Below are 15,695 nucleotides of genomic sequence, written 5' to 3'. Positions count from 1 at the left end.
AGTCCACGATTGCTTTTCCTTAGCTCATTGTAACTTGTTTTTTTTCTGTTTAGGTTTAATGATGGCTTTCGTTAGCTTTTCTGTATGTAAATCCCATTTCCTTTAGGCGGTTTTTTACAGTTCGGTCACAGACGTTGACTCCAGTTTCCTCCCATTCGTCCTCATTTGTTTTCTTGTGCATTTTCGATTTTTTGAGACATATTGCTTTAAGTTTTCTGTCTTGACGCTTTGATGTCTTCCTTGGTCTACCAGTATGTTTGCCTTTAACAACCTTCCCATGTTGTTTGTATTTGGTCCAGAGTTTAGACACAGCTGACTGTGAACAACCAACATCTTTTGTAACATTGCGTGATGATTTACCCTCTTAAGAGTTTGATAATCCTCTTCTTTGTTTCAATTGACATCTCTCGTGTTGGAGCCATGATTCATGTCAGTCCACTTGGTGCAACAGTTCTCCAAGGTGTGATCACTCCTTTTTAGATGCAGACTAACGAGCAGATCTGATTTGATGCAGGTGTTAATTTTGGGGATGAAAATTTACAGGGTGATTCCATAATTTTTCCTCAGAATTGAGTGAGTCCATGTTTTTTCCCTCTGCTTGGTCTAAAAAAGTAACCGTTACTGACTGCTACAATTTTTTTTTTCGTGATTTCTTATAGTGTTTCTTAAAGCCAGAAAGTTGCCATTTGAAATGACTTTAGTTTTGTGTCATGTCTGTGATCTGCTTTTTTTCTACAAAATTAAACAACTGAATGAACATCCTCCGAGGCCGGTGATTCCATAATTATTGCCAGGGGTTGTATAATTGTAACACACTGAATCACCTAAGTCATTAAGTTTTCTAACAAGACCATTTCCTGAACAACATGCATCCAAAGAGCATCTGTAAGTACAAGCAGCTTTTACTGCTCGTCTGCCACAATATTTTCTGTTTCAGTTATATCGACAAAACAGCGCATGGAAGGAGACGTTTGAGGTGACTTTCACAATCTGCAGCCTAAAAATCCATAAAGTACACCCAAACGTGCTCAGGAAGCAAAATATTTGTTCTCCACTGCAACCTTTGGACAGAGCTGAAATCTGCTACTGCAAAAGAGACTCTTGAAAATTTAGAAGGGTTTTTTTAACACCCAGCAGTGGAAGCAGGTCAAAGCCTGGACCTTTGACCTGCTTCCACTAGGGAGTGTAGTTGAGTTGGCTAAATTAAAGAGCGCGCTAGAGGGTTTTTTGATTAACAGCTGACACACATCCAATTAAGAACAGTCAGTCACCATCTGAAAGACACATAAAGAGCCTGTCACATGTCACAAGAACTGCAGGCATCATCCAGCAACAGGCGGGACACACCCATGCAGCGTGCACCGTTAATTTAAAAAAAAAAACTGCAAGACTCCACCTATACACTGACCGTGCATGTGGGGCTCACTGACTGTATAAAATCAAATATTGCAAAGTTGAAATTATTGTCTCCATGACTAAAACCTTGAGCGTTTCTGATGAAGTATAAAAGCTGCCAGACAAGTTGTATAGTTTTAACAGTGCCTCCAAAAGGTCAACATTCAAGGCCCCCCCCGCTGTTATCAGAATGTCATTGGACTTTAAATAATCTTAGTCAAACTGAGTGTTTAAACACAATCTACATTCTGTCAGGCTGTGAGCTCCACCCCGGCGTGCAACACGCTGATGTCAAACCATCAACTTCAGTTACTTTCTGGTTTTGACTGCAGGTGCTTTTCTGCAAACAGAAACTCTGCTTTTGTAAATGTGTCACCTGAATGCTGGTTTCAACCACTTTCATATTAAAAAAAAAGAAAAGTGACTTACAAGATGTTAGCATTTGTTGTTTCAGAGACTCCTATTGATTACCTCTATGGATTTTAAAGGGTATGAAAAACTAAAAAAGTGAGTTGGTTGCTGGCAATGTAACTCTCAAGCTGACATTTTAAGAAAGTTTTGTGTTGACTTGCTTTACAAAATATTAAGAAAGATTTCAAGACAATTTATTTTATACAGTGCCAAATCACAACACAATTCACCCCAAGTCACTGGACACAAGCAAGGTTTAAACCTCACCAACAACACCACTAAGCACATTAGTGACAGTGGGAAGGAAAAGCTCCTGCAGACATTTCGGCTGCTCCCTTGTTTGCACTCGGGGTCGCCACAGCAAATCCAAGGTGGATCTGCATGTTGAATTGGCACAGGTTTTACACCGGATGCTCTTCCTGACACAACATGGAGAAATGTGGCAGGGGTGGGATTTGAACCCCGGAACCTTCTGCACTGAAACCAAGCACGTTAACCACGTGGCCACCACCCGACATTTTGATTATAGAAAGGAAAAAAAAAAAAAAGCAGACCAGACTCAGTCATGTGACTATTTGCTTTGGCCACACAAACAAATAAAAACAAAACACAGAATTATCAGAAAATACTCTGATACAAATGTTGCAATGGAGCAGCAACATTTAGTCAATTGTATATTTCTGAATTACAGATGTTAAAAAAAAATTGTCAAAATGACTTCCAAAATGTCAGTATTGCGCATAACATTGTGCCATTGCACAAATGCCTTCTGTTGTTGTGTTGATGAAATGTTGTTGATGTTGCACTTCAAGGCCACCATACTAAACGATTAAGTCTTGTCAAATTAATCACTGAAATCAACAGCCATTTCTGCTTGGCTTCATGGCCCTCTGTTACACAATCAGTCAACAGATCAGCAGTGATGAAGCAGAAAACAAGTTCTGCTTTTCTCTCAGCTGCAATTTGTCTTTTTAAATTTGACCCAAGCTTGCTCGCTGAAGCTGTAGCCTGGTGACGCATTGAGTGGCCTGCCAACAGAGGACAATAGTGAGGCCTGAGTGGGAGAGGGAGCAGACCTCTGCTTTGGAGAGGAGATCAGGCTGAATCAGCCGGGCTGAACTGAATCCAAAGGCTGGCAGCAGTGTGGGAAGGTCATGTGAGCGACATGCTGCAGGGAGGGCATGGAGGAGGAGAAGAGCGAGACTGCTGTGTCTGATAACAGCTTTGAAACACATGCACGTACAGCAAGTCACAGTGGTATGCAAACAAACACACACACACGGAAGGGAAAAGCTAAAACTCTAAATCCTAACTATTATAATGTGTCAAAGTATCTGGTCTTAACCAAAACAACTAACTGCAGGCAGCATACTTGAACTAGTGTTCTCACAACATCAGAATTTCTAAGTTTGACACAATACCACAAACATACCTTGGCACTGAACCAACCTATAGTATATAAAATTTAATATAAAAAAACCATCATATGATAAAGAGGTGTGACTTTTTGTGGTGAGTGAGCAAGGGGAGAATATCAGGCGTTGAACGATACGATACATATCATGATCCGCCTATTGTGATTCGATCCATATTTATGTCGCCGTTCACAGTAGTTATTTAGAAGGTCATCTGTGGTGCATGTTTAAAGAAACAAATTATTCTGAAGTATAAATTATAATCCTTGATGTTATTTGTGTCCGATTTGTGTATTTTATAAGTAATTTAAGATTCCTTTGCAAGAATCATTATTCCTTCCATATAGTAGCCGATTTTTCATGGTATCATGATACGCATAAAAACGGTTCGATTTGATACAGACCCCAACATAAGATTATCACGATATGTGACGCATCGTTCCACGGCAAGAGAATATCAGAATTACTATCGATCATGGACAAATGAAATACTGTTCTTGTCCCCCAGACTGTCACATACTCAAAAGCAAAATGCAAGTAAAAAGAAAAACAATGCAACCTTATACATTTCTAATGAGTTTTAAAAAGCTAAAGCTTAATTAGAGTTGGCATCAGTTTTGTTATTCAAATCCAGCTGTAGGATCGACTGAGTCTTTTGCTGCTGTAAAAACAAACATCACTAGTTCAGAAATTACTCATTTTATCTTCAGTGTTTTAAAAATAACTTATCTTTGGAAATACACGTGTTAATCACAACCATAACCAAGTCACTTTAACGTTTATGTTTCTCAAATTATTTTCCCGTCATACCTGCTGTTTGAAGCCCTTTAGCACTAAAGATGATTCGCTTAGCTTTGACAAAACAAGCAGACAAGACAACACCCTTACCAACAACAGCTTAATGGATCATCTCTTATGATCTTTCAGTCATCATGATACCTGGCACTGTATGTAAACAGTCTTTGGTGCACAGCCACATATACTGTTGTAACATTCTGCTCTGCTGATTTGGAATACTTGGCGGTGAATGCAGACCTTTTAAGCAGGTGAGAGAGCTCTCGTCTATCTATATACCACCACGGGCGAATGCTAAAGTAGCGTTAGAGGCGCTGTACGGCCTGGTTAATGAGCAGATGAACGCCAACCCAGAGGCGGCTGTGATTGCGGCTGGAGATTTTAATCATGTTGAATTAAAGGCAGTGTTTCCTAAATTTCATAAGTACATAAACTTCCCTACCAGAGACAATAATATTTTGGATCAGGTTGTAATCATAGTCATTGTAATATTCCTGGTGCTTACAAGGCTGTAGCAGCACCACATCTGGGCATGTCCGACCACAGTTCAGTGGAGCTGATTCCTGCTTATAAGCCTCTGGCATGTAGATCAAAGCCAACCACCAGGACAGTTCAAGTTTGGTCTGATGAGGCCTCCTCCGCACTACAGGACTGTTTTGAGGATACGGACTGGAGTGTGTTTAGGGAAGGGGCAGACCTGGAAGAATATACATCATCTGTCCTGGGTTACATCCAGTTCTGTACTGATGCTATCCTCCCTGTAAAGATCATTAAGGAGTTTCCCAATCAGAAACCATGGTTGGATAGCACAGTACGGTCCCTGCTGAAGGCCCAAGATGCTGCGTACCGGGCTGGAGACAGGCTGGTTTACTGCAGGGCTCGATCTGAACTGAGGAATGGAATTAAGCAGGCAAAATTCCAGTATAAACAGCGCATAGAGGAGCATTTCAATAATAAGGACCCGCAGAATATGTGGCGAGGCATCAGGACCATGACGGATTATAAGCGCAAGAATCAACTGGCCAGCCATGACCCCACCCTGCCTGACACATTGAACAACTTCTTTGCCCATTTTGACACTTCAAAGAGCAGGGAGGCTGTACATTTACCCCAACATGGAGAGCAGCATCAGCCCCTTGTCCTGCAGCACCATCAGGTGATGTCTACATTGCAGAGGATTAACGTCCGCAAGGCTGCAGGACCAGATGGGGTGTCGGGTCGGACTCTGAGAACATGTGCTAATCAACTAGCACTAGTGTTTTCAGATATTTTCAATCTGTCTTTGCGCCTGGCCAAGGTTCCTGGGTGCGTCAAGTCCTCCATCATAATACTGATACCAAAGAAGACATCCATCACCTGCCTGAATGATTACCGGCCTGTTGCTCTGATCCCGGTAATCATGAAATGCTTTGAGCGGATTCTTCTAAGGTATACAGAGGACTCATTCCTTGCGGACCTGGACAGCCTTCAGTCGCTTATAGAGGGAACCGTTCAACAGAGGATGCTGTTTCCATCACTCTGCACACAGCCCTAACTCATCTGCAGCACCCTAACCACATATGGTAGGATGCTATTTGTAGACTTCAGCTCAGCTTTAACAGTCATCCCAGACAAGCTGACACTGAAGGTACACCAGTTGGGTTTGCCTGTGCTGCTGTTCTCTTGGATCAGAGACTTCCTCACCAATAGGTCTCAGGTGGTGAGAATAAGTGACCTTCTCTGGTCCTTAACACAGGCACTCCGCAAGGCTGTGTGCTTAGCCCAGCCCCCTTTACTCTTTGCACACACGACTGTACTGCCATCCACCCCACAAACACAGTTGTGAAGTATGCAGATGACACCACAGTAGTGGGTCTCATTTCAGATAATAATGAGACCCACTACAGAGAGGAAGTCCAGCGGCTTATTCAGTGGTGTTCAGTTAACAATCTGACACTGAACACAGGGGTGACCAAGGAGGTCATTGTGGATTTTAGGAGGGCCAAGAAAATGGACCATGTCCCCCTCCTCATAGGCAGAGAACATCAAATTTCTGGGCCTCCATATTACATCTGATCTGTCTTGGTCTATGAACACCTCCCATCTGGTGAAGAAGGCGCAACAAAGGGTTTTCTTCCTCAGGAAACTGAAACGCGCTGGACTATCCTCCTGATTGCTGGCAAACTTTTACAGGGTCACAATAGAGAGCATCCTCTGCCTTAGTTTGATTGTGTGGTATGGCAACTGTACGGCCCAGGAGAAGAAGAGTCTGGCGCGGGTGGTGAGGACAGCACAGGGCATTGTTGGCTGCCCCCTCCCAGACTTGGACTCCCATTTATGAGGGTCGTGTCAAGAAAAGGGCCAAATCTATCGCTGCGGACCCCAGTCACCCAGGCCACAGACTGTTTGTACCGCTTCCATCAGGCAAGCGGTACAGAAATATAAGGGTTACTACAAATAGACTGAGAGACAGTTTTTTTCCTAGAGCTGTCAGAGCTATTAGCCCTAGTCCCCCTCCCTTGTAGTTTTTTCATATACACCCCATCATTCTGTAGTTATCGACACACACACACACACACACCTTTTTAGGGACTGTAATCATGCATTTAGTATATCTGGCCTGTTTTATTTATTTATTTATTCATTCACAGGGTCTGCAACTCCTGGCACATTGCACTTTGTTTATACAACCCCTGGCAAAAATTATGGAATCACTGGCCTCGGAGGATGTTCATTCAGTTTTTTAATTTTGTAGAAAAAAAAGCAGATCACAGACATGACACAAAACTAAAGTCATTTCAAATGGCAACTTTCTGGCCTTAAGAAACACTGTAAGAAATCAAGAAAAAAAAAATTGTGGCAGTCATTAACGGTTACTTTTTTAGACCAAGCAGAGGAAAAAAATATGGACTCACTCAATTCTGAGGAATAAATTATGGAATCACCCTGTAAATTTTCATCCCCAAAACTAACACCTGCATCATATCAGATCTGCTTCTTAGTCTGCATCTAAAAAGGAGTGATCACACCTTGGACAGCTGTTGCACTAAGTGGACTGACATGAATCATGGCTCCAACACGAGAGATGTCAATTGAAACAAAGGAGAAGATTATCAAACTCTTAAAAGAGGGTAATCATCACGCAATGTTGCAAAAGATGTTGGTTGTTCACAGTCAGCTGTGTCTAAACTCTGGACCAAATACAAACAACATGGGAAGGTTGTTAAAGGCAAACATACTGGTAGACCAAGGAAGACATCAAAGCATCAAGACAGAAAACTTAAAGCAATATGTCTCAAAAATCGAAAATGCACAACAAAATAAATGAGGAACGAATGGGAGGAAACTGGAGTCAACGTCTGTGACTGAACTGTAAGATACCGCCTAAAGGAAATGGGATTTACATACAGAAAAGCTAAACGAGAGCCATCATTAACACCTAAACAGAAAAAAACAAGGTTACAATGAGCTAAGGAAAAGCAATCGTGGACTGTGGATGACTGGATGAAAGTCATATTCAGTGATGAATCTCAAATCTGCATTGGGCAAGGTGATGATGCTGGAACTTTTGTTTGGTGCCGTTCCAATGAGATTTATAAAGATGACTGCCTGAAGAGAACATGTAAATTTCCACAGTCATTGATGATATGGGGCTGCATGTCAGCTAAAGGCACTGGGGAGATGGCTGTCATTACATCATCAATAAATGCACACGTTTACGTTGATATTTTGGACACTTTTCTTATCCCATCAATTGAAAGGATGTTTGGGGATGATGAAATCATTTTTCAAGATGATAATGCATCTTGCCATAGAGCAAAAACTGTGAAAACATTCCTTGCAAAAGACACATAGGGTCAATGTCATGGCCTGCAAATAGTCCGGATTTTAATCCAATTGAAAATCTTTGGTGGAAGTTGAAGAAAATGGTCCATGACAAGGCTCCAACCTGCAAAGCTGATCTGGCAACAGCAATCAAAGAAAGTTGGAGCCAGATTGATGAAGAGTACTGTTTGTCACTCATTAAGTCCATGCCTCAGAGACTGCAAGCTGTTATAAAAGCCAGAGGTGGTGCAACAAAATACTAGTGATGTGTTGGCGCGTTCTTTTGTTTTTCATGATTCCATAATTTTTTCCTCAGAATTGAGTGAGTCCATGTTTTTTCCCTCTGCTTGGTCTAAAAGTAACCGCCACAATTTTTTTTCCTGATTTCTCATAGTGTTTCTTAAAGCCAGAAAGTTGCCATTTCAAATGACTTTAGTTTTGTGTCATGGCTGTGATCTGCTTTTTTTTCTACAAAATTAAACAACTGAATGAACATCCTCCGAGGCCAGTGATTCCATAATTTTTGCCAGGGGTTGTAGAACTGTCATGCACACAGCACTTTTATCTATAGAGTTGCTATGCGTAGAGCACTTTTTGATATTCCCTGCTGCATTTCTTTGCCTAATGTATTCTCTGTGTATATAGTTGAATGTGTATTTTTGTCCTTTGTCTTAAATTGTTGTATGGTTTTATGCTAGACAAGGTGAAGCTGCAATTTAAATTTTGTTGAATTTTATTCAATGACAATAAAAGGCATCTTATCTTATCTCATCTAAATGGACGGTCTCGCCAACATCTTTAAATTCTTTGTAGAAGTCAAAGTATTACTCAACTGCTCTGCTAAAGTGTTAGCGCTTAGGCTAGCTGCTCACTTGCATCCTGATTCAGCTTGTTAAAATGTGATCTATTTCCAAACAGCACTCAGAAAAATGGGGAGCGTTCCCGGAGTCCAAGATCCCTAGGTCAACTTCCTGTTAACATACATTAACCCAAACCTTTCCCATGGGAGGGGATCATTATCTTTTCCATGTACCCATTATGTGTTTTATAGAGCTGGAGAACATAGGGTGCAGGGAACATAGGAGCCTTTGTCCTGGTCCCATTATCTACCATATTAATCTGAGGAACATAAAGCCTTGAGAACATGGAGATGACCCCAAAAAATGGGTCACAGGGACTCTGCACTATTCATCTTTAATGAGCTAAAACTACAATAAAACCCAAAATATACCGCAGCCTCTCTCTCATTTATGTTCAAGTAGAATGACTGAAAACAAGAGGCAATGGCTGTTACACTTCATTTCCACATAGTGCGTAATGACAGCAAGATAATCATCATTTCTGTGGAAGCCTCCATGATGTCAGTTGTATCTACGAAGCTCCTCCTTCAGCTTGATGCACCTATCTTTGGGCAGTTTTGTCCATTCCTCTTTGCAGCACCTTTCAAGATCCATCAGGTTGGATGGGGAGCGTCGGTGCACAGCCATTTTCAGATCTCTCCAGAGATGTTAAATCAGATTCAGGTTTGGGCTCTGGCTGGGCCACTCAACGACATTCACAGACTTGTCCTGAAGCCACTCGTTTGAAATCTTGGTTGTGTGCTTAGGGTCTTTGTCCTGCTGAAAAATAAACCGTCACCCCAGTCTGAGGTCAAGAGCGCTCTGGAGCAGGTTTTCATCCAGGATGTCTCTGTACATTGCTGCATTCATCTTTCCATCAATCAATGATGCTGCCACCACCATGCTTCATTGTAGGGATGGTGCCTGGTTTCCTCTACATGATGTCTGGCATTCACACCAAAGAGTTCAATCTTTGTCTCATCAGACAAGAGAATTGTTTTGCTCATGATCAGAGTCCTTCAGATGACTTTGGGAAAATTCCAGGTGGGCTACCATGTACCTTTTACCAAGGAGTGTCTTCAATCCGGCCACTCTACCATACAGACCTGTTTGGTGGATTGCTGCAGAGATGGTTGTCGTTCTGGAAGTTTCTACTCTCTCCACAGAGGAATGCTGCCATATTTTCCACACCAACCTTACTTTGATATGAAATTCTCCTACTTCTAAAAGACCTAGCATGCCTATACAAATTCGACAGAGACTTACTGGCCATTGCACCACCCATCATATCACACTTGATATCAGCCTCTTTCCGAACAACCATTTTATAAGCCCTATGATACTGTGCTCTGGTTTTTCACCTGAGATCAGCTGTCACACCTTGCTTAGGACTTGTCTGTCAGTCTTGCAGTGTGCAGACTGGACAGACAATTGTCAGATATATATTTTTTTATTTGTTCAACTTCATAATAATCTTATTTATAGCTCTTGCACTTTGTTGAAAGGTTCTGTCAATTAACCATCAGTTGTAAAACATTTAAAGAAAGTTTTGTGTTAAGAGTGTTTTGCACTAAATTTTGACACCTTTTTGACACTTTTTACTGCAAACAAATATCGGCCTAAAATATCGGTATGGGCCTCCAAACCTTGCCAATAATCGGTATCAGCCCTTAAAAAAATCCATCTGTTGACCCCAGTGAGAATTATAAAAAAAATTAATTCAGCATACAACAATGCAAAATAGAACATTAATACAGTTCCAAAATGTTCCTTGGCGTAAACGATAAAAAAAAAATTTAACATGACTGTTCTTTCACAGTGCAACCACTACCTGTAAACAATGGGAAGGCTGGGTGTCCTGGTGTATCGTTGACACTTCTTCAGGTATATGCATTACCTGCTCTGAATTCAGTTTGTCAATTTGACTAACCTTTTAGTTCAGGAAAATTCTTTCACCAAGAACTGAGCTGTGGTTTTGGGAAAGTTTCCAAGTTTTGGAAAGCTAACAAGCTAGTTCCTTTGTTACAGCTGCTTGACTGTCTGCATTCAAATAGCGTAACTGGAGAAGTAAAACATAAGTAGTTTAGCGACTTTAGCACGCTGTAAATATCAGCTGCGTTTTGCCGCCTTAACAGGCAAACTAGTCCCCTCTTGTTTTTGTCTGATGTTGTGTGAGCTTATTTCACACAACTGAATGATGGAAAATACTAAATTAAAAACAGAAAAAAAATGCATTTCTTTGCATTGAACACTAGATAGCAGATTATGTACAAGTATATTACAAACATTGTCCACAGGTATGTGAAATCGAGGCGTTACCGTACATCAGATTAGCTACAAATGAGGGTGACAAGCAGTTGGAGTTTGTCACTTCATGGGTGGTCCCGGGGCGTGTCCAGCTCGCGGTTACTGAGCACAGTGTTTAATGATAGATTATACAGGACGCAGAAACCAGACACTGTCACTAGGAGTTTTTCCTTCATGCTTAACTGCTTAATGGAATCAAAGGCCACTTGATTTCAGTCCAACATCAGTCACTCGTATCACCAGTTAGCATGCTAACATCTCCGTAGGATGTCTTGTAAATCACTTCAGAGGTATTATCTGCAGTGTGGACAGTAAATTTTTCTGCTTTATTTCAAAAATGGGAACTCTGACCTGTCAACATTACACACTCGGGTTCCTTTGCACCTCAGTTTTTGTGCCCGCTGACCGCTACGAGGAGCAGCATTCACATCAGAGTGTCTAAAAGTGTTCCAAGGTCTGAAAACTGAAGCTGATCCAAGAACAGCCTCCCACCAAGTCTCAAAAAGGCAAAATCAGGGCACATTTTAAAAAGATGCATATTCAAACTGCTTCTTAGTCACTTCTAGACCTTTTTGCAGTGAAAATGTCGCTGAGGCTTCAATGCTAAACTTTCCTAAAACGCCACAGTTATGTCTGTTCAGGCAGAAACTCTGGAATCTCACCAAGCAGATTTCCTCTGAACGTCTTGTGACTGCCAAAGATAGCTGAAAGCTCCCACAGAGTTGGGGATCCTGAATGTTCTGACACAAATCTACACAAAATCTGACAACATGACTTCTCCTTTTGGAAAGCAAGTCAGTCAAAGAAGCAGAATATGTGGGGAAACGATGCGCTTGGTCAAATTTCTGTGGATTTCCATGAAAACGAACAGTAACACGGCAACCGAATGTGACTTCAGTTGTTCCTTCCGAGTGTGTCTGTTACGCCGCGTTCACAAGTAAGCGGCAGACTATAAACAGGATGTTCCATTGTTTTCAATGAGAAGACTGAAAAATTCCACCAGCACTGGCTTTGAGCGTGGTAACTGCAAAACTTCTTGTTTTAACTTAAAGACAGCGAGAGATGGATTATTTAAAAGTGCAGAGAGTTACTGTTTTAATCAGCTAAACATGAACAATTTGTGTGATATTGCAGAGGAATTAATCTTAACTTTTTACATTAACACAGCTAAACCTGCTGTTTTAATATAACGCTGCGCAAAATGTGTAAACTCTGCCTCTTTCAATTAAACAAACTGTCTTTGTCGACATTAAAAAAAAATTATCCACCCCTCACATCATCTCCTAAAGTCTGCTGCTGCAGATGTCAAGAATTCTGAATGATGGCTTTATATTGGGAACAAAGGAAGACTAAAAATAATAATAAAGTTTAGTGTTTGTAAGTTACACTTCCAGGCCATTCAAGTCAATCCATTGTATATGGCCTAGTTCAAAAATGATGAAGCCAAAGTGTGACATAACCATCAAAATTTAAAAGTGGTCTTTTTTGTGAAATGTTATCATTTTAGATATGGTTATATATCAGAGTTTCAATATTTCTATTGGTCTCAGTTCAGTCACTGCTAGAAATTATCAGTGCATCTATACTATAATGTGCTAGATTGTAACGCTTGCGACAGTTTTACCTTGCTTTAGAAACATGTTTTTTCTAGGAAATGACATTTCTACCTTTACAAAAATGTAGTACTGTGTGTTAGTATGAAGCACAAACAAACTGACAAAATACAAGGTTATTTCTTTAACATTCAACTTTAAATGATAATGCTAAATATCAATGTCACACAAAATTGATGAAAAAAAGTGCTATTTCTGGGGTAAATTTCATGCATATCTCTGGAACCGTGCGGAATTTTTCCATGAAATTTTCAGGACCTGTCAAAGAGACTATAGGCAACTCACAGATAAATCTGAATGGTGCTAAATAAAATAATGGCTTGTTCATGACAAATGCAATGCAAATCAGCAGTTAGGCTATTATTTTTGCTTGACAACTGAACTGCTCTCCAATACATTATGGAAAAAAAAATAAAACTACTTTCAATCCAAGCTGTTCTTAAATGTATGTTTTTTATTTTTTACAAAGTTTTTAAAAATAAATAAAAACTGAGGTCACAACGATGACGTAGGAACATTCAGCCAATCAGAGCTTGATGTTCAGGCAAACTAAATGTCCCTGTAAACACCTACTCATACTGAATAAATGTGGTGGGATTCTAGAATCAGGGGTAGGATGCTCAAGAGTACATCAACCCTTAAAATCATGTTATAAATCAGAGAAAGTGAATACATACATTCATTGAAAACAGAATTACCTGCCAAATTAAGTCATTTAAATTGTGTTTAAATATCATTCCTTCATTCTTTTTCTATACCGCTTATTCCAATTAAAGGTCGGGGGGTGGAGCCTATGCCAGCCGTCATACGGCGTGAGATGAGATACACCCTGGTCAGGATGCCAATCATATAGACTCCAATCTATTGCAGGGCCACAAGGTCTGTTTAAATATCAGATTTAATGAAACCTGTTTTAAGAAGGTGTTATTATTAACATTTACTTTAATGAAGAAAAGGTCCTGAGGTGTCATTTCCCATCATGCAATGGGACAATGTTCTGTTGGAATATTTAAACTAGTTATTCTGTGCAGTAAGCAAATTGGAAATAATTCAGAACTGATCCTGGACCATAATCAGGATTCTGCTACTGAGCAAGACTTCCAGAAATGTGCAAAACCAAAGTCCAGATGCAGAAGTGTTGTACAAATTTCTAAACTTATGTATTTCAGAAAAACTAAAACATAAACCTTATCCTAATTATAACCCTAAATCATTTAATATAAAACCATTTGTTAGGCAGCCGAGACATCATGTTTAAATACTCATTCTGATGCCAGACGCACACACAGCACCCTTCCAGAAATGGCGGCCAGATCTGGGATTATTTAGGTACGCGCCTGGATGTATCAGCTTTATATGGCCTGAGAGACATTCCAGGCTGTAGTGCTGAGTTTGCATTTTGTGGAATGTGTTTATTTTTGACAATCAGGAATCCCCCTATTTGAGGACGTAGTTGAAATCCCCCCCTGCAACCTCATTTTCGAACGGCATTCCTGTGATGAGTAGAAGCTGGGAAATTCCATGATTGAAAAATTGCATTAAAAAAACGCTAACAAATTCACCTTGAAGGTGAGTAAGATCAGTTTTCAAATCATATAGAACATTTAATTCATGTAATTACATAGCTTTCTGCGATGTTTAGTGGTGAAAGAAGCCTTCACATGCACATTTTTATGATCCGCAAAACCGATGTCGAGTCGGCAAGACAGCGGACATGGCAAAATTAACTTTTTTAATCTTGGAAACTATTGTCTGAAAACAGTGTTTATACAGTGGATTGTTGCAAATCACACATTTAAATGAGATAATAATTAGGTTTGACAGAGTACCATCATTCATTCAAACGCTCATAACTTTCTTTGTATTTGACATAGAACAAATATTTAAATACCATTTTGAAGGTCTCTGTAAGAGCTTTTGCAACCACCATTTCTGTTACAATTCCTTTAATGTTTTTGTCACATACCAATTATTCCTGTTTGCATACTCCGTATAACAGCATTTCTTTTGTGTGGTGTATGTGTTCTTTTATATCTCTTATGTTCTCAGTGATGTTTGTGTGTGTGTGTGTGTGTGTCCAGAGGGGGGGACACCTGTCCTACAGCCCAGACCAGCACGGGTTTGAATACGTCCCTGGTTGTGACAGGAGGTGAACTATTCAGGTGACCACGAGCTGTAAACGCTCCACGGTGCCGCCGCGAGGCCTGGGCTCGTGCGTTATTTTCAGCCTTTCGTTTGAAAGCCCGCGGCAGCAGGCTGTCCTGCGTGGACACTTTAAACACTTGGGTCATTTACCCCTTTGTCGCCGTCAATCCTGTCTCCTCCCGTGTGGCGCGTCTGCGTGGACAAAGCTGCGCTCTGCGTGGACCACATCGCCGTCAGCGAAGCTCCTCTGTGGGAATAACCCACGTCCGTGGACTTAAGAGCGCGTGGCGTGCTCCAGGTGTGGAGGTGTAGCGGCTGTGTCAGTGGGTTCCTCAGGTGACCCGGAGGTGCACATTTACGTAACGTCAGTCTGCTGGCGGTGGCTCGCGCCAACCGGACAACCGGGTGCAGCGCCGTCGCGCGCGCACAAAGCATAGTCCGCCCAAAAAGCCAAAAAAAACTGAACTGACCGCGATCAGAACGACAAACAAAACAGGAACTATTTAGGAGCCCAAGACCGCGTGGACATGCTGTCCTCTTGTTGACCAATAAGATCCGACAAACAATGAGATCTGACGCACAAACAGCAGGCAGCGCAGGGGGCGGGGCCACTTAAAGGTGCAACGCATCAATTTTCCTTATTGCGTCACCAAACATTAAATATGTCTAAATATGATCAATTGTGCATCTAATGGATGTAAATGGCAATTTTCCTAAAGTATATTAGTTTAATAGCAAGTACAACTTTGAATGTTTTGTTCAAACATATGAACAGGATTTATTTCTACAGCGGTTTTCCATCTGATGCAGACATTCAAAGTGCTTTACAATGATGTATCACACACACGGTGCTTAACTGCGCAGTAGGAGTTAAGGATATTTCTCAAGGGCACTTCAGTTGACAGGGAATCAAACAGAGCAAATGACTAAAATTTGGTCAGACAGGAAGAGGTCTCGAACTGGACCAAACT

The 15,695-nt window shown here is 40.9% G+C and overlaps 1 protein-coding gene across 2 annotated transcripts in view; it reads right to left on the bottom strand.

Annotated features, from left to right (window-relative positions):
* fam210b (family with sequence similarity 210 member B) overlaps positions 1-15,327 on the bottom strand; it is a 31,596-nt gene extending 16,269 nt beyond the window's left edge. The window contains exon 1 of one of the 2 annotated variants that reach the window (XM_034166112.1): positions 14,875-15,327. In XM_034166112.1, coding sequence (XP_034022003.1) covers positions 14,875-15,159 — 285 coding nt within the window. In that variant the 5' untranslated portion in view covers positions 15,160-15,327. The remainder of the gene's footprint in view (positions 1-14,874) is intronic. The other variant, XM_034166113.1, reaches the window with a different exon arrangement.
* Between the last annotated feature and the right edge of the window lie 368 nt (positions 15,328-15,695).

This window comes from Thalassophryne amazonica, chromosome 3 (assembly GCF_902500255.1).
Source record: "Thalassophryne amazonica chromosome 3, fThaAma1.1, whole genome shotgun sequence".
NCBI classification, from domain to species: Eukaryota; Metazoa; Chordata; class Actinopteri; order Batrachoidiformes; family Batrachoididae; genus Thalassophryne; species Thalassophryne amazonica.
The sequence above is the reverse complement of the archived record's forward strand: the minus strand, read 5'-3'. Positions and strand labels throughout refer to the sequence as shown.